Raw genomic sequence first — 20,348 nt, 5'->3', positions numbered from 1 at the left:
TAGAGCTTTTGTAAATTTTATGCAAATGCTTGCACATTTTCATGATTTATGCATGGTGATGTTCATCATTGACTGACATACACATGTCACAAGTATAATATTCCCATCTTTAATCATTAAGCAGTTTTGCAATTTTTGCATATATATTATGCAAATCAGTTCCTCATTAGCATATTTGGCATCTTCTTTTGTTCCACCTATCATAATTTAAGGTCTCATTGATGAGTTTTTTCTTACCATAGACTTCTATGTTATAATTCGTGGTTTACATGGGCATGTTCATAATGAAGTTACGTGAAATATCAGCAGATTTTTCATTCTATGTTGAGCACATTTACCCTATATCGTGGAAAAAAATTGCCAACGTCAAATAGACACTGGCTCTTTCTCAATAGCAATTACAAACTACGATTAGTCAATCCTCACAAAAGGCACTTTTTTGCTGTTAGTGTCGAGGGTCTGCATGCTCTTTTCCGTAAGGCGTAGGCAGGCCTTTTTAATTTCCCGCAATGCATAGGGAAGCTATTTTATTTCACGTAATTCGTAGTGAGGATGGAAAATTTACCGTAAAGCGTAATCGAGCCTAAAAGTTACTCGCAAAACGTAATCAAGCTTAAAAATTACCCGTAAATCGTAGCCTGGCCTCCTAAAAAGTTGAAGCGTAATTTACCCGTAAATTTAGCCCCTCAAACACAGAAAAATTGCAGAAATTGCGTTTCAGAGGATCAAGATTTCAAAATTTAGCCGGACCTCCCTTGCTAATCTTTTCACCTTCGTTTATCGACATGGTAAAAATATGTATCGGGGGCCTCTGGCCTTTTTTGCTAATAGAAGATTGAAGTTAGCTGGCTATTGTGAATTTAACGTAAAACGTTGTGGACCATCCCAAATTTAGTGTAAAGCGTTGTCAGGGCCCGCCATGCGGACCCTTTGTGTACAACCACACCACACAGAACCCATGACTGTGTACTGCCAACCTAGCGCGACTGCAAAACTTAACCTGCAAATTTCTTCAGTTACAAACAAGCTTTCACCAATCTGACTTCTGAGATCAGTTCCGCTGCCTAAAAAGGGAATTTCTCTCCCCTAACAACATGCGTCCATGCAGCCATTTTGGCTCGGATCTCTTTTAGGGTGCCCACTCAGAATAATACATCAATGAGACCTTAAGGGCTTACTGTACCGACCACAAACAGTAACACAACTACATGTACGTAAAAGGGAGGTTTAAAAGTTGGTGAGGATGTACCGTTGTCTGACTATGTTTTGAAACTGGGCCACAAGAGAGGGAATTCGGAAGGACCTTTGGAAGGGCAATTAAGAAATAGTGACTTGGTACATCCAACCATTTAACCGTTTAACACAGGAATCACTTTGTATGCCGTAGTGATTTTGTACAAGGGTTGCATTGCAGAAGAGTCCATTCATGCATTTTGGGGCATTTTTGTCAATTACTTCTTGAGGATAACTCAAGAAGGGAACAACGAATGTTCATGATTTTTGGTATGTGGGTACCTTAGACGATGTTGTACAAAATAAAATACTAATTACGCAAAATTGGGGTACATTTGCATAATCAATGACAATAATCTATCATAGCAGTTTTTTTAATGTATCTCTTGTCCCGGACACAATATCGTCTTGACATTTTAGTGATAGATAGCTTGCAGTGTCATGACAAAGTGGGGCAAGTTTCAGCCCCCTAACATTTATTTTTGGAACTGCAGGGGCATTTTTGTCAAGACATTCCAAAGAGGACAACTGCAGAAAGAAATGACAGATTAGGCATGCGAGTAGCTTAGGCAAGGATGTTTATAATGATGTACATTTTATGCAAATGAGGACTTAATTTGCATAAAGAATGTGGAAATTGCATTGTTTTCAATAACGACTTCAATAATTGTAACACATGTAAATTATGATAGATGGAACATAAACAGATACTAAATATGCTAATGAACTATTTTGCATAATATATGATAGGAATTTTGTACTTGTATATGTTAGTCAATAATGAACATCACATGCATAATTCATGAAAATGTGCAAGTTATTTGCATAAAATTTCATGGAGGTATGAGGTCGCCAAAGTCTAGTTATATGATATAGCATTATATGTATACTATGTGTATGGTACAGATGGATAGTAGATAGATTAGGGAAAGCTCCATTTTGAAAAGGGATATAATCCATTTTTTGGATTCTTGAACAGGAAAGAAACTCCCCTCTCTGGATCACATCAGGTTAGGAATTTGAATCCCTGTAGCTACCTAATCATCAATGCTGAACCCAGATTAAAATTTCCTAGGAAGTGATACATGTACATGATGTAGATGATATTCCACATGCTTTCCTTTAATGTGGATACATGCACAATGTATGTTTGATGTTTGCAGACCCACATCTGATGGCAGTGCTGCAGCGGTGCTATGCAGTGAGGACTTTGTGAAAAAGCACAACCTTCAAGCTCAAGCTGTAGAAATACTCGGAATGGCAATGGCCACTGATCTGCCCAGCACCTTTGATGACGCCAGCTGTATTAAAATGGTAAGCAGAGAAAAAACATTACGATCTATGGCCTAATATTTAGAAAAGGAGCAAACCATCAATTTTTCTTTGTACCTTGTCCAAGTCCTTGTTTGCCCTGCTGCAGCTGATAACAATATAATACTAGTAGTATTTTTCTTACCACAAGGCACACTCCTGTCCTGTATGACCATGAACTTTTGATGCCATTGTGCTTGTACATACTAAAGGCAGAATGTGTTGAAAATCTGCATATGAAGTGTAAAAGTGTGCATACATGTCCATTGTACCTCTGGGACTTTCTCTATGTATCAAACCCATGATTACAGAGAGAGTGAAACATGAATACTGGAAAAGTTATGACAAATATAATTGCAAGTCTCAATCACTTTTCCATGTTACAAATTTTGAGCTTTGTTCCAACACAGGGGAAATACTGTTAATCTCACCATGTTATCATTTATTGAATTAGAAGAAATTGACATATTAGATTCTTTTCCTTCCATTCATGAAAGAACACAAACCGATACATGTAACATTACTAGTGTAATTACAGTGTTTGCCTGTAGAGTTGATGTTCTATATAATCTTTATTCATCATATCAACATTGCAGAGTTACATGTACCCCTGAGCAGTAGTACCTCTAATTTTACAGAATGGATAAAATCACATTACATATTGACTAAATTTTTAGATACCGTAGGCAAGTCCTAATTAAGAGTACATAAACTAAAAACCACTAAAAAACAAAAACTAAAAGCATCAGTCAATGATTTTTTATATAGTCTGATACTAGTAGTATGGTGTAGGAAGGAGTTGTGCAGTCTAGAGGTCCTTGCTTTGGGGACAGAGATGCTTCCTGAACTTTGCAGTGACCTCCCAGTGACCTCTGACCTGACCGGAGGGGCCAGATCATGTAAGGGGTGATACAGATTCATCATGTGCTTTAGTAGTTTAATGGCATCAAGTTCACGTCTCTCCTTAAGTGTAGGCAAGTCCGAAACACTTCTCCTCCTGCCACCCAGAGAAATGAACTTTAGTGCTCTCCTTTGCACTTTCTCGATCATCTGTTCTTGTTGCTTCGTACAGCCAACTAGGAGGACGTGGCCATACTCAAGTACGGGCCTGACCAAGCCTGTCATGCCTTGTATGGTTAGGAGACATAGAAAATAGAGTGCAGGTTGTAGCTTTCACCTCCGGCCTCCGACATATTTTCCCCATTTAGAGCTTGGAAGGCACGAGACATTGCAAGATATTAAAAATCCGGGGAAATTTAACAATCTGGACCGTCTGAAATGCCATTTCCTGCATTTTGAAGGAGAAATTTTGCTGGCCAACGAAGCTAAATCAAATGACATTTCATTCGAGAGAAAAGTTTTTTGAGTGAAGACCAATGTCCCAAACATATTTTCGCCATGTCATCGTGAGCGTCAAAGGCGCAAGCCATACATCGCAAGGGAGATCTGGAAAACCTCATTTTATGCATTCAAGGAGTAAATTATGCCTGAAACTACGCTACGTTTGACACTGAAATCTGTATGAGTGAAAAGGTTTTGGGGGGCGACGCTTCCGCAACATATTTTTACCCAAAACGGCCGGCAGGCTCAGAGAAATTCTAAAATCTGGACCCTTTGAAACACCATTTCCTGCATTTTCAGGGGCTCTATCTGGCATTTGACTTCAAGGGTATAACTTGTTACGAAGAATTGCTTGGTAACGCTTAACGGTGAATTCGGGGTAATAAATAACGATTAATGTTGAATTAAAACGATCAATAACGCTTCGCGAAGAATATACCGATAACGATTAACGTTGAATTAGAGCGGGTCGGTAACGATTAACGGTGAATTAAAATGGCTCGTAACCCTTGACGAAAAGGGCATGGAGGCCCTCATGAGAGGTACTTGGTGTAGCACTGAAAACAGTGGACTTAAATCTTAGAAAAGCCAGAATCTTGGTATTAATCCAACTACAGAGAATCGGCAATCGTCCAGCCGTGGTGCAGAGGAAGAGCTGTAGTCTAGTGTAGAAGAGGAATCTGTATACTTGCATTTAACCTTCAAGACAGAGGGTGGTTTTCAGTGGGGCAGCTAGTGTGTCGGTGACAGATGCAAAAGCCAGAGCTAGGAGATTCGTACATTTGTACATCAACAGCCATTATTGCTGTGGATGGCAAAGACGTCCATTGTGCGGATAGTTCAACCGTCAAGTTATCCCAAGGACTAGAATATTACTGAGTAGGACAGACATGTGGATTAGGTACAAGAATTCATTCAAGGACTGAAGCGCTGGAAACAGTTGGTTCTTTCTTGATATTGTTCTTCTCCGCTATACTCGCAGTAAAGCCTGTTTTTGTGTATACTAGAATTAGGGGAAGTACATTACTCTTCATTGCTGAAACTGATAGTATTTGCATTGCATTTCTGAGGGCTGGTTTGTTACATGTATCAGGGTTTAGGTTACTGGTAGACCATTGTGCTCTACCAGGGATAGTACATTTCTGCTGGCTGTAGGGGGTAGTGCAACAGGGAAGTTCCAGTTGATTCCTGGTTGAAGTTGGATTAATGTTCACCTCAACTGTCGCCATGACAATAGCATTTTTATTGCCAGTCTTGTTTTGATATCCTTACAAACATAACTCACGAAAATATTTGGGTGCACCGGTGCACCCATAGAAAAAAAATTGGGTGCACATCTCCAATTTTGGGTGCACCAAGGTGCACATGCACCCAGTATTTCAAACCAGACAACATGTTGGCAAATGTTATTTACAAACAGTCACCAGCAGGTTGCAGTTCAGATACCTGCTAATTAGAATTTGTTTTTTTATTTCATCAGATAGACTCAGAAGTTATCCCTGTTAAATTTGAGTTACATGCAAGTTACGTTAGCTAAAAGTCATGAAAAGACTGTTCTTGTATGGCCTGTGGCACCCATGTGTATTTACTTTGTTTGCAGGTTGGATATGACATGACCAAAACGGCAGCTCAACAGTTGTATGAGAAGACCTGTGTGCAGCCATCTGATGTCCAGGTGGTGGAGCTGCATGACTGTTTTGCTCCCAATGAACTCCTGACCTATGAAGCCTTGGGGCTATGTGCTGAGGGTGAGTTATCAGGCCTTGCCTGAGCTAAATGTACAGTTAATGTTCATGCAAGTGTACATGCAAAATGTGCCTAAGAGGTGTACTACCAATTATCTGTAGTTATTAGACAATAATTGTTTTTGTCTAATTGAAAAAAAATTATTTTCTAATAGCTACTAACAATTGGTAGGTATCAAGATGTGCAAAAGCGCATCTGTAGCTTTCATCATAATTTTGCATATGAAGATGTTGGTACTGATTCAGAAGTACAATGTACAATGTACATGTACTAACCAAGCAGATGCTAGCAGATGGCTCAAAGTTACACCACTTCCACCTTAAATTACATTACAGACTATGCATCACCAAAAAACTCAAGACCACACCATGTCTAGGGCCAAAGATGCCAAACCACCCCTGCAGTTCCACACCTCACATGTCCAGGGCCAATGATACCAAACCACCCCTGCAGTTCCACACCTCACATGTCCAGGGCCAATGATACCAAACCACCCACACTCTACCATAAGGCCTCCTTTTTGCTACGTACTATCAGTGACTGGAACCTACTACCACAAGTGGCGGTCGAAGCCAACACCATTGACACGTTTGTGTCAATGGTCTCCAAGCTGATGTGAAAACCGAAACCTTGGCCGGTGACCTTGACCCTTCACTCACAAGCGACAGAATAATCAGCACGTTGATTGTGGTCGCTTCAACAGGAAGAGGAACCACATGAAATGTTCTAGAGAAATAGTGCCCGAAATGCAAGAATACATTATAAAAACAGCATGGTGGTGATAAGGTTTGTAGGGTGTACTGTAGGTCTTATGAATTAATGCAGAATTTTGGAATCCTTATTTCTTATCTCCTCCCTAAAGGCCAGAAGATTTGGAATTCACATGTATGATGATATTTGTTATATGTAATAATGTTCAATGATTGTTTGGGACCATGATCCCCTCATACAATGTATGATCAGTGACATGACATTGCATGATCTATTAGGTGAAGGTGGGAAAATGGTGGATCGTGGAGACAACACATATGGTGGCAAATATGTGGTGAATCCAAGCGGTGGACTGATCTCCAAGGGTCATCCTCTTGGGGCAACTGGTAGGTGATTTTCAGTGTTTTCAGCATCAATGCAACAGAGGCCCAAGTCTATCAAATGAATCTACATACATGTACACGTGCATGTGTATGCACATGTACATATAATTTAGAGTTTGAAGCTTGATAACTGTCATTCACCTAACAAACAATGACATATCCACTCTTGGCCCCGGGAAGAGTTTGCTGTGGGACATGCATGTGGGGTGCATTCTACATTGCATTGATGCACATACGTACCTGTTAAACAGTGCTTAACAGCCTCAACATACTTATCTTTGTCACAGATTACAACTTGATTGCAAAACAAAAGCCTATGGCATACAGTGCAAACATATTCTGGCCCATTTTTGCATTCCCTCTGGAACTTTTCAATATCGTTATTGACATCTGCTAAACTCTGGTTCTTTTCTCTGTTAATCTGCCTGTTTCTGTTTTTCAACTCTCTATGATTTGGATCTGTGTGATATTTATCTCTTTCATGGTCTCGCTTCTCCTGTGCATGCTCATCGTTAGTGTGATACTTGGTCTTCTTTCGATCCCGCTCACCCTGTGCATGCTCACCCGTAGCAAACCATCAGTCCTGGAATGCCTCTGTCAGTGGCTGGACAGGCACTGACAGAGGCATTTCAGACGCAAATCAGCAGAAGACCTCCACTGACAGGCCTGCAATACGTCTGGCAAGTACAAATCGGGCTCTGCACTGATCTGGGACTGTCTTGACAGGCCTGACAGTGCTTTGAACTGATCGGGACTGTCTTGACAGGCCTGAAAATACGACTGTCGATGACAGTCCCACCACTGTCAGCCATGGCCAATCAAAGTCTTGTATTAATAAGGCATCTAGCGAATCAGATGCCAGCTCCTTAATTGGTTGCAGGGTAGGAAATTTTGAATTTTACAGTTAGGTTTTGAGGAGCTTACTTAGAGAAAGGACAGCAGGGATATTCACTCTGTATCCAGGCCTCCATCTCCCAGACTTTGCAGCCTGGAAAGGTGATTAATTGCCATAACTATTGTTTGGAAGTACTGTGGATGTGGGGGAAAATGTGCATCATGTTTCTGAGGTAAGATATTAGTGACAAATGGCCACATTTTGAATTTTGACAATTGTTGGGAGGGGGGCATGGCAGACTGTGCTATAGACTGGGTGCCTTAAACAAATAGGTACAGAATTAACCACAATCATGTACATTTGTGTATAGTCAGTTGTTGTCTTGTTCTTTATAAGAGACTTATTTGGTTGTGGTTTCAGAAATTCATATTATATAAGCATTTTAAAATTGTCAAATCAATGACAGAGGAGGTATTGACGATGCCCCATTCTTGTCTATAATGTTTCTGCTTCTGTTACTTTTTGAAGCATTTTGCAGTTGCATAAATTTCTGTACTCTATGTAGATAGAACCTTAGTTAGCCAAAATCTTTCTATTGTTCAGTTTTTGTATAATTTTTACCTCCAAAACCTAGTACATGAGCAGAAGTGTTTTGTTATGTAAGAGCAGATCTACGACTGTCTTCGACTGTTTTTACGACTGTCAGCCTCTGGGAATCCACGACTGTCAGTCATGATTCAACGACTGTTTTACGACTGTCAGCAACAGTTCTACGACTGTCAGCCACTGGGAATCTATGACTGTCAGTCATGATTTAACGACTGTTTCTACGACTGAAAATTTGCATATTTTGTGAATAATTAGTGGCTGATACAGTCACTGACAGCCCCTGATCAGATGCCAAACAGTGCTGTCTGACAGTCACTGACAGTGCCATTCCAGGACTGATAGTTTGTTAAGGGCAGGGTCAGTGTGATACTTGGTCTTCTTTTGATGCCGTTGGGCCCGGGCATACTGGGGATCCTCATGGTACCGCTTCCTTTCTTGATCCCGTCTTGCCCTTTTCCGGTCCTCATCATCATCGTTGTCGATTAGCGTGTGCTTGCTGCTGCTACTGGAAACTTGTGAGACCTCTGTAGCTTCTTCTCTGTGGCACCGTGACATACTCCTTGTCTGTCTACGTCTCAAAACTGTTGTTGGCCTTATTTGCCCTTGATTATGCAATTAATTCCAGTGGCTTACACCGTTATCCCGCAAATTACTCTCCGTCTCCTCGCGTCAGTACTTAGGAGTGACAGGGTGTGGCCATAATCTTCACAAACGTAATGTATAGCATTATACATGTACTTGTGGAAATCACAACAATGATGATGATCATAACTATTATGGCTGTAATATGATAGGCCTAGCTGAATCAAACTGTTTCATAAGCAGAGGAACATATTGTACATGTACATGTCCTGATGTTGCCTGTTGAAGGGCTGGCACAGTGTGCAGAGTTGTCTTGGCAGTTGAGAGGCTTGGCAGGGAAGAGACAGGTTCCTGGGGTCAAGCTGGGCCTGCAACACAATATCGGGCTGGGAGGAGCTGTTGTCATTGCACTGTATCGTCACGGCTTCCCGGAGTACAATAGGTAAGGAGAGGGCTTCACAAAAAACATGAATCTGAATGGAAAGTGTGTACTTGGGTGCACACAGTTTCAGGGAGGAGGGGTTGAGAGGCTAGTTTTTACCCCAGCCTAGGGTTGAGAGGTTAGGTCTTCTTTTTTGGTACATGTATATGTCCTCTTGCTATATAGTTGACTAGACACAGGTTTTATGCACCAAACTATTTACTTTTCTTAGTCCTTGAGATTGTACAATCATTAGCCTTCGAGCATGATTTTGCAAATAAGCTGTTAATTACAAAGAGTAGGATTAATGATGATATCTGTGAAGGTATCGAGTTGATATCCCACCCGGCTTTATAACCTACTGTAAAGGCACTGTCAATGTAGGCTAAGCTAGCATTATTCTTGCTATCTGTTCAACTACGTACAGTTTTTGAAGGCCAATTACCTTGAACCCCATATCTTGTTGCCAAAATTAAGCCTCCTGGTTTGGGTACGTTGGCCACTGCGCTCTGCTTCAGACCACATGTTTAGTAAACCTGCCTCAAAAATAACAACCCTTTGTCTTGTGTTTTGTATGGCTGTTCAGAAAACATGTTTATCTTTCTGTACATGCATGTAACATGCATTGGCATAATACTGGCCGTAAGACTTATACCGGTCGATCAAAAATAATGGAATTTAAAGAAATCTATACAATCATGCAACAATAGTTATTTCTGAGGTGTGCACACTTCAGACATCTAGGTGTCCAATACATCATTTACAAAGCATCGATAACAATGCATTCGAAGACAACAAGGCCAAAAAATTTCAGTATCTTTTTCGTGGTAGGCAGCTCGTCGTGGGACAAACACACCGTCACATTCATTGCCAGATTTGTAGATCATAATTACACATGCTCATGGCACAAGACGAACATGATTCAACAACAATCTTGAATTTCTGTTGGTGACCTACAACTCATGTAAAAGTGTGAAGAACCGTTGCATAATAGCCCGGATCTACGACTGAATGGGCAAAATTGAACGTATGCAGCCATTTTCCCGCCATTTTTATAGCTACGCTAGCAGTGAAGTGTTACGTCATAGCGGTTGTGACGGACAGAAGTTAAATGAAAATTCTTGACAGTATACGTCCGTTTTCTCATGACATTTTGTATGCTCATGCAGGTTTATGTTTTATGCATTTACTAACAGAAAAGGAAGGAACATCAGAGGATGTATAAAGGTACATAGCGACAGTTAATTGTGCCGTGTTTCTTCCGGCCGGTATTTTGTACCCCCTCCCAACCACGCGCCTGTTCACCATGTAATTCCGCGGCGTGTTACAAGTACAATATTACGCTTTTAGCAGGACAAGAGTGGCAGAAAAGTTACACAGAAGAAGTGGCAAGGGTAACCTATAGCAGCAACATATAACTGGAGAAAATGATGCGTTGACAATTTGTCAAATCAGTATGGCTAGAGAAATCGTCGTAAACGTACCGGTATCATGATAATAGATGTTAGTTTAAGTGAGCTAATTCACATGTTTGTTAAACAATGTAACTTGTATGTTTTATTATCAGGGCTCGAAATACCCCCGGCATAATATACAGATTAGTGCAGGTAAAATTGGAGCTGTGCAAGTATTTCTGTTGTCTACCTGCACCTAACCTGCACTGGTCCATGTGCTGGGTTTTATACATTAATGTCCTATGATGTAGGTTTATGTAGATTGTTATTAGCTGCATTGACTATTACCGTCTATAAAGTATAAAATAAAATAAAAGCAATGGTTCCTGAACAATTTTAGTATGATCCATACTTCCTAAATTCAGAGTGGTGCAGGTAAAAGTTGTCTGGTGCAGGTAATTTTCAATGTTACCTGCACCAGTGCAGGTATGCAGAAAAAAGTATTTCGAGCCCTGATTATCGAGGCTACTTGTGTTACATGGTTGTTTGATACACAACCAAGAACTAACAATGGATGGCACATGTTATACTGCAAGTGTGTACCTGTGGTGGTTGAGAAATGCATACTACTAAGTACATATTTTACAGGATGCCAGGCATCCAGATGGTTAGGACTGCTGCAGCAGCTAGTTCAGATGGCTTTAAGGTGGCACCTGTGTTTGCAGCGATGGAGACCAAACTAAAACAGGTGGGGAAATGTAATTCACTGGAAGGCACAGTGAGGTGACACATTTTAAAGCATGTTAAGCTTAGTAAGCTTTTGAAATAGAAGAAAATAAAGCTTGTAACTATGTAGCTGCAGTTGAATAGGTGGCGCTTCTAGGGGCTGCCACGGAAAAGAACTGCTCCAGAGGACTTCTCAATGTTTCTACTTGTAAACGTTTATTTATCGTAGTTTTAGCCTGTGAGTGTTGGTGATTGCGTACAAAGCTGTCTGGACTCACCCACAATGGCCCACCAGCATCATTTCGCGAAGGATTGAGAGAAATACAGAAACTACTGCCTGCCATCCTTCGTGTGACAACAATGGCTACCAGAAAATTCCTTGTCTACACGTCGGACTTCATGCGAAGCCTGAAGAAAAACAACCCTTCCCCGCCGATTCCACACGTAAAGGACCTGCTGCGGAACCATGGATTACTTCGAGGCCATGCTCGACCAAGGGGAAAGAAAGCAGGTACCAATTTTATACGTAAAATCCAAACTGTGATCGGAACATCAAATAACTTGATCAGAAACCGTGCCCAAACTCAGGTGGTTGTTTCACGCGCAAATCTAAAGGCTATCAAATCAGTAAACAACAACATTTCCAGCTGTGCCTACCCGGTGCCAACATTCCTGCTTCATAACCCCAGATCCCTTGTCAACAAATTGGATGAATTCCAATCTGTCCTGCTAAACAATAACATCGACATAGCGACAGTAGCAGAAACTTGGTTCACACAATCCACACCAAGCCAGCTCCAGTCAGTGGACGGCTACAATGTATATGCCAAAAGTCGATCTTCACGCCGTGGAGGCGGCATTGCAATATACGTTCGGGACAACATTCCTTCAAAAGCCATTACAGAAATCAACGTTCCCGACAACTTGGAATGTCTCTGGGTCAACGTCCGGCCGCACCGCCTGCCCAGACCATTCTCATCCATCGCAATGTGTTGTCTCTATTCACCGCCGCAGTCTCCATACGAGGACGAGTTGATAGAGCACCTTACCACATCCACAGACTACCTGCGTACAAGGTACCCACACATCGGATTAGCACTACTGGGGGACTTCAACCACCTGAATACCCTACTGGACAAGGACCTCTCCCAAGTAGTCCGGGGCTGCACCCGAGGTAATGCCACACTTGACTTGATTATAACGAACATGAAATCCTGTTACATGATCCCTGAAATCCTACCACCAATCGGCCTAAGTGACCACAACTGCATTCTGTGGCAACCCAGAAATAAACTTAGAATGAACGTGTGTACAAAGCATCACATACGTCCCATATGCGAACCCAACCTGAGTGCTTTCGGAAAGTGGATAACCTCCCACCCCTGCAACGAAGTGTACACCGCCTCAACTACAGTGGAGAAAGCCAATGCTTTTTACGACACATTGATAAAAGCGATTGACACTTTCTTCCCCACAAAGGTGGTTAAGCTCCACCCAAGCGATAAGCCCTGGATATCACCACGGATAAAACAACTGATAACACTGCGGCAAAGGAGCTTCCAAGCAGGAAAGTCGACTCTTATAAACTTCTACAAGAGAAAAGTGGAACGGGAAATCAGGAAAGCAAAAAAGAGTTCTACAAGGTTAACGTTGAAAACGAGAATAACCACAATCCCAAGTCCTGGCATCGCAACATCAAAGCTATGTGCAACATGAAGCAGAAATCCAGCCATATACCTGTACCGGACATCGACCAGAACGACTTCAATGCCATAGCTGACGCAATCAACATCAAGCTCGCCAGCGTATCACAATCCCTACCACCGCTGGACATGTGTTCACTCCCAGCCTTTCTCCCGGCACGCCCAGTACCAACCATCCACGTATGGGACGTGTATACAAAACTTAAGTCTACCAACTGCAACAAGAGCCCTGGCCCTGACGGCATCCCGGCGCGGATTCTTAAGGAATTTGCATGTGAGATCAGCGGCCCTATCTGTGACGTCATGAACGCATCGTTTAGTGAAGGAATCGTCCCGCGGCAGTGGAAGGAAGCAAATGTCGTACCACTTCCCAAATCCTCACCACCTGACATTAACGAACTCCGACCCATCTCCCTGACAGCCCAGCTTGCTAAACACTGCAAACGTTTTGCCGCAGACTGGATCATGAACGACATATCCACCAACCTGGACCCGAGACAGTTTGGAAGCAGAAGGAACAGATCGACCACACACGCCCTTGTCAGTCTACTCGACTTCCTATACAGCTCCTCCTCAGTTCCTAACTCCATCTGTACGCTGATAACAACCGATCTGTCGAAAGCATTCGATCGGGTCGATCACACCACTGCAGTACAGTGTCTGATCGACTTAGGAGTACGCCCATCACTTCTCCCCTGGATATGTAGCTTCGTGTCGAACAGACGACAAAGAGTGCGTTACCAGGGCAAAGTGTCTGACTGGCAACATCTCACCTGCGGAGTGGCTCAGGGAACTATTCTTGGTCCCATTATTTTCCTTGCACTGATTGACAGTGCACTCCGAGACCTCGCAAACAGGTGGAAATATGTAGATGATATGAATCTCACCCAGGTGAGATCCATCCACCAGCAGTGCACTCTACAAGTCTCCCTGAACAGTCTTGACTCCTGGGTCTTGGAACACAAAATGCTGATGAACTCTCGCAAATTCAAAGCACTTCATGTATGCTTTGCCAAATCTGCGCCCTTACCTGAACTACTTTTCATCCATGGACAACCCCTTGAAGTAGTGGTGCACGTCAAAGTACTTGGACTGACCATCCAGAGTGATCTGAAGTGGGACATTCAGGTAGACTTCATGATCACCACAGCGAATAGGAAACTGTTCCTGCTACGCCGTCTTAAGAGATTTGGAGTGTCAACTGAAGACCTCACAACTGTGTACACCACCTATATTCGACCAGCTATGGAATATGCAGCGCCGGTGTGGCATTCCTCCCTTACTGGCACGCAATCTACAAGACTAGAACGTCTGCAAAAACAAGCGTGCAGGATAATTCTTGGCATGGCATATACAGACTACACATCGGCACTGACCACACTGAAGCTCCACTCCTTGGCAGAACGTCGTACAAATCTCTGCTTGACTTTTGCCAAAAAACTGCTCAACTCAGAATTCAGAACCTGGCTTCCACCACTCAGGAGCCAGATACGTAATTCCAACAAACTGAACACTCCTATCTGCCGTACGAAACGTCACAAAAACTCTGCTATTCCCTACATGATTGAACTGTTGAACAAATGCAAATGAACATTATATTATGTAGATCTATATATCGGAATGTACACTCCTCAGTACGGATACTTTGTACCACGTGCCTGTAAATATCGATGTCTATATTTTATCATCCATGCATTCAGAATTTTAAATTTTAGATGTTATGTAAGTAGGTTTTAACGATTCATTTTTAACCTCACAAAGTTTGTAAGCAATTTCTCCAGTAACGTTTATGTCCGTATGTAAATGCCATCATAATTCAGACTTGATGTGTCAAGTCTGCAAAGTGGTATAATGAATAAAGATTTCAAAGATTTCAGACAACAACAATTCCTAGCAAGTTAGTGACTTTGACATGTGTAACTGTTTGTTCCAATTAGGTGCACTAGTATTGATTTGGTCTGTCCAATTTTCTTGTGGTACTGAGGAAGAGTGATGGTTCGGCTTCAGAAAGAAGTGTCACACCGTCGACAATAAATTTATCCTAAAATCTCTTATAGAAAAATATTCACGAAAAAAGAAAGGTAAATTGTTTTGTGGACATGAAAAAAGCATTTGACAGTGTTTGGCGTGATGGATTATTCTATAAATTATAACATTATGGCATCGATGGAAACTTTTTTAATGTGTTGAAATCTATGTACTTGGATGTTAATTATGCAGTAAGAGGAGAAAACGGCTTATCATACATGTACTCCTTGTAACCTTAGTCCATTATTGTTTAATCTGTTTATTAATGATCTGCCGCTATGTTTTGATTGTGACATATGTGACCCTGCTACTTTAACCTCTAAATCTGTCAATTGCTTGTCCTGGGCAGATCTTGACCTTGCTCTGATTTCATTGTCAAAGCAGGGACTTTAACAGTGCATCAATACTCTACAAACATACTGTGATAATTGGAAGCTAACTGTTAATGTCTCTGAAATGAACGTTATCTTCTCTAAGGGTACTACAAAGAAAATGTCCAAATAGTTCTTTATCTATAATAGTGAAATAGAAGTTACAGACAGTTACACATATGAGAGCTATGTTTAAATTAAAATCACTTTTATCATCGGAAAATATTTCTATAAAGCTAGGTAAAAATCTTTTTGACAAATTTGTAAAACCTATGCTTTTGTATGGATCTGAGTTAACATGCTTTGACCATACCTCAAAAACACTGAAACTTATTGTGTCAAAAATATCCCTGTGTCTTCTCCCAAAAATGTTTTCTCTTCTTTATTGAGGAAATTTCAGATTGACGATAATATTCCATTTTCGATTCGAAAAAGCACCTGTACTGATCAAACTCATACTTATATCATTAATTTTGAAAGAAGATAAGTTCCTAGAATATGCCTTTGGGCTTAATCTAGAAAAAGATGACTTCTCAATCGATAACACTCGCCTCCCTTCAGACATACCGGAATTTGACATACTTGATACACGTTTTCGAAAATTTCTACTCAGAGTCCATCCAAAATCATCTAACAACGGTGTGCAAGGAGAATTAAGAACTTTTCCCATTATTATTTCTGCTAGAATTCAGCTCATTACATGTAAGTACTGGCACCGTTTAGTAAACATGAGGATTCTCTGCTTCACGACACATACAACACTGTACTTACTGGCGACCATGACTGGATTAATCATGTTAAGGACATTCTCTGTTACCATAGCTTTGGGCAAATATGGACGAAACCTGAGGCTTATATTATAAAGCAGATTATATTGCTTACCAACTGCGCCACCGGCTACACGATATATACATACAGGAGTAGTTCAGTTCTATTAAAAAGGATTCAAAACTGTCTTTTCTTAGCAAATCAAAGGAATCTTATGAGCAAGAAAAAAACCTTTATCATGATGTAAATAACTTTGCAAAGCAATAACTCAGTTTAGAATCAGTAGCCATAAATTGAATATTGAAACAGGCAGATACTACAATATAGCCCCTGACCAAAGGTTCTGTCCTTTCTGCCCAAAACATATTGAAGATGAATTTCATGTTATAATGGAATGTTCTAGATACGCTAGTTTACGTAATGAATAATTCATGTTTCTCGAATCAAGTACAACAGATTTTAAGAAACGCGATGCTACAAACAGATTTTTATATATCTTTAAATGTCAGAACTCCCATAATGCAAGAATAGGCAAATATATCAAGGACTGCTCTGCGATTAGAAAGAATACCAAAACTAGTGCTAATGATTAGCCTACTCATTGTAATACTATACCAAAGAATGATGTTAGCCGTTATTGTTATGTTAACTAGGTTGTTCAGCTTTATCCTATACCTCTATTTTGTACTTTGTGTAGTAGTTGTTGCCATACATTGTATCATGTACAATTGTTGTGCAAGAAAGTTCTATGTTTATGTAATGGTTATTGTATACATGGATGTCTAACCTTCATTTACCTAAACTATATGTTTCCTTTTACAAGTAAAAAATGGTCAGTGTCTATTTCTTTTCTTTCACAGGAAGGTCCAGCTCTTGTGAAGAAAATTGGTGGAATCTTCCTGTTCAAGGTAACAGGAGGGCCTGGAGGGAAAGAGGGTCTGTGGTTGGTGGATGCCAAAAATGGAAATGGGGCTGTCAAGTTTGGTTCTACAGGTGGGTCATTGTTTGGGTTAAGTGACAGTGCTGCTCATAAGCTGGTTAATCTAGCATTTTTACTCTCCACTCTGTAATCTACGTTGCAATATTTTAAAAAGATGTGCTTAGCAGTGCTAGAACATCAATTCTTGTAAAGGTGGATGTGTGTTTTACAGTAGACAAGGCTGATGTCACTTTAACCATCAAGGATGCTGACCTGTCTGACTTGATGACTGGCAAGCTGAATCCACAGACTGTAAGTACATACATTTACAGCAGTAAATTGCCACATATAGACATCGCCAATTACCTTAAAGACCATATGAAACCATTTTCCATTAATTAATATTCCACAACTATGATTATTATTTAATTACATTTATCATACATATAACATGTTTGCACCAAATATTACCTTCTCCTGTTTTTCTTTTTTAATTGAACATTGCACCATCAAAATATCATTCTTCAGACTCAAGGATTTTGTCAAAAAGTTATCCAATTATGATTGTAGGTGATCACATTGAACATGACAACTAGTGACAACTAGTTTGGTAACTGGAAGAACAGTTTGCAAGAAGTGTATTTCCTTTTTGAGTGCTTTTTTTCCTTGATCCACTGTGCTGTGTACTAAACAAGCTGCCATGTTTAATGTGACGTCACCTTCAGTCATGATTTGACTACCTTGCAACAAAATCTTTGAGTCTGAAGAATGATTTTTTGTTGGCGCAATGTTCCATAACAGGAGAAGGGTGTATATTTGGTGCAAACACTTACATGCATGTATGAAAAATACTATCATAGAAGTGGAATATGAAAAGAAATTAATGTGCTTTAGTGTCATACAGCCTTGGAATTTATGTCTGACATACTAGTATTCTAGAAATCTGTCTTTGATTGTGCAAATCTGGTCCTTCTATCCGAGTTAATAGAGGCAGTCAACATTGTTTACATGAAGATACATGACTTTTAAAAGGCAAGTGTGATTCGGATGCTTCACCAAACAGAGTTCTTTATACAATAATGTTTTGTGTATTGCCCATTAACAAGTTTTCTCAATCAGGCCCAGGTCCTGAGATCTGGTCATGAACCTCTGGACCCTGACTGGGCCCGTAACCTGAATTTTCATTACTGGCCTATTGCCCAGTAATTGTGTTGAAAAGTAATGCTGTATGTGTTTTTCCACAGGCATTCTTCCAAGGGAAACTAAAGATTCAGGGAAACATGGCCGTGGCTATGAAACTGCAAAGCCTTCAGCTGAGGGAGAAGGCTAAGCTGTAATCACACTAAGACATCTGTGGTGTAGGAGTCATACCTAGTACCTCCAAAGGGACATGGAGAAATCTGATATTATACAATCTTCTTCAGCATAATTTCCAACTATTGACATGTGATAAGCTACACATGTACATACATTCAATGTCCAATCACATAAGGTTTCTCATGTTGAGGTGAATGAAAACTCTACACGAATCCCTCATCAGGTGATATTTCATGGATTAAGGTTATTGGTAATTCTTATAATGCCTTGAGATGACCTGTTTGTATGATTTGATGTTCCTGCATTTAACAGAGTACAATTTGAAGGTAAATATCTTCACACTGATGCCAAAGTGCATTCCAATATTATTATCTAGATGCAACGGAGCAAAACAATGAAGTCAGTTATTTGTCATAAACCTGGCAATGTTGATTTATTGGGCTTAACAGCGGCCTTAAGTGGTAATTGCCAAATGGATATCACGTCAAGGAAGTAAAAGATTACAGCATTTTTAAATTGATCGGTTGTCACGTTTGCCCAATTTCCATGCTTATTGTCAAAGTCGACTCGGAATGGATTGTGTAAAGAGAACTTATCTCAAGTAGCTTTTCGCCTACTTGAATGTCACCTCGGGAGGTGGCTCAAGTTAATCAGTGGGGGCACCAAGTTGCATTTTTTTGTGTGTAAATCCATAGAGTCAACTCGCAGCAAATGCATAGAGACCATACTCCAATCACAGCAAGTTCTGCAATGCACAGAGGTCATCCTTCACTCGCAAAGTTATTTTATGTCATTTTAGAAGGTTTGTTAGGACAATTTTAAGTAGCCCCCCAAAGCAGCAATTTGATATTTTTGTCATTTTCTGTTTACTAAATATTGGGCGGCAGCTATCTTAACAGACATTCTAAATCACTTCACAGCCCCATATGTAAACAGAATGCTCGAGTTGACTCTGGCCAAATGAACTTGGAGTCCACTAATAAAAACTCTTAATGTGTAAATTGGGCCATCATAAATAATCATGATAATTTGAGGTTGTATGAATGTTTTTGTTGATACATGTGTTGGACATAAAGATCTTATTACATTGAGATTTTCTTAATTTGGCCTCCATGTAAAGCTGGTGTGTAATGGACAGAACTGCTCAACTACTCCCTTTACTGTCTGTTGGCTGTGAATTACAGATAATAAAAGACCTTTAATTATGAAGCAATGGGCTTATGAATTAATACACTGTTTGCAGTCTTAGAGGACTCTCTCCTGTTTTGGACAGAGAAATATTTCATCCCCCTAACAGATAAAAGTAGAAACTTTGTAATATTTTAATCAGGTTGTCAACAAAAGCTTCCACAAAATTAGACTGAAAAGATAAACTAGAGTTCTACAAACGCATATCTTTTAATAGCCATATAAGCAAGCCAAGGCCATTATGAAGAGTGCCCGTTTTTGTGACCTTATGAATTATTGATGATCATGTTGTATCGTAAATGGATTATAGATTTCCCTAATCTATTAGGCAAATTAATAAATGGATAAAACGTTATGTTTGCCATGTGCAGTTCAAACGATGACTCTACTCTGTTTATCAACTTTTCTCTACCCATTTTGCTCTTAAGATGCAATTGTCTGCTAAAATGATGTATTCCTTAATGCTAAGATGTCCAGACCAGCCAGACTGATGGAGCTCGACTACACATGTGACAAGCAGATGTGCCCTTGATGTGCCCTAACCCACATGGCTGCCCTACTTCGTAATATTCCAGTCCTTGGATAGTATAATAGGCCTTGAACAATTATGATGAACAATTATATTTGGCTCTAAATACAATGTATGATAACCATTTGGATGCCATCGTTCAAGATCATGACCTCTATATGAAGTATTTCCTGTCTGCCTGTGGTATATGGCTTGAACAAGCTCTAGAAAAGAAAATGTATCCTTCATAACAC

General features: G+C 40.4%; 1 protein-coding gene across 2 annotated transcripts in view; it reads left to right on the top strand.

Moving 5' to 3' along the window:
• Window positions 1-19,607, top strand: part of LOC118431877 (non-specific lipid-transfer protein-like) — a 48,742-nt gene extending 29,135 nt beyond the window's left edge. Inside the window, exons 10-17 of one of the 2 annotated variants that reach the window (XM_035843292.1) lie at window positions 2,397-2,547; window positions 5,486-5,633; window positions 6,621-6,728; window positions 9,040-9,193; window positions 11,215-11,314; window positions 17,023-17,155; window positions 17,317-17,393; window positions 18,326-19,607. In XM_035843292.1, coding sequence (XP_035699185.1) covers window positions 2,397-2,547; window positions 5,486-5,633; window positions 6,621-6,728; window positions 9,040-9,193; window positions 11,215-11,314; window positions 17,023-17,155; window positions 17,317-17,393; window positions 18,326-18,418 — 964 coding nt within the window. In that variant the 3' untranslated portion in view covers window positions 18,419-19,607. Of the gene's footprint in view, window positions 1-2,396; window positions 2,548-5,485; window positions 5,634-6,620; window positions 6,729-9,039; window positions 9,194-11,214; window positions 11,315-17,022; window positions 17,156-17,313; window positions 17,394-18,325 lie in introns of both variants that reach the window. The other variant, XM_035843291.1, reaches the window with a different exon arrangement.
• Window positions 19,608-20,348: the final 741 nt, after the last annotated feature.

This window comes from Branchiostoma floridae, chromosome 15 (assembly GCF_000003815.2).
Source record: "Branchiostoma floridae strain S238N-H82 chromosome 15, Bfl_VNyyK, whole genome shotgun sequence".
Classification (NCBI taxonomy): domain Eukaryota; kingdom Metazoa; phylum Chordata; class Leptocardii; order Amphioxiformes; family Branchiostomatidae; genus Branchiostoma; species Branchiostoma floridae.
The sequence above is the reverse complement of the archived record's forward strand: the minus strand, read 5'-3'. Positions and strand labels throughout refer to the sequence as shown.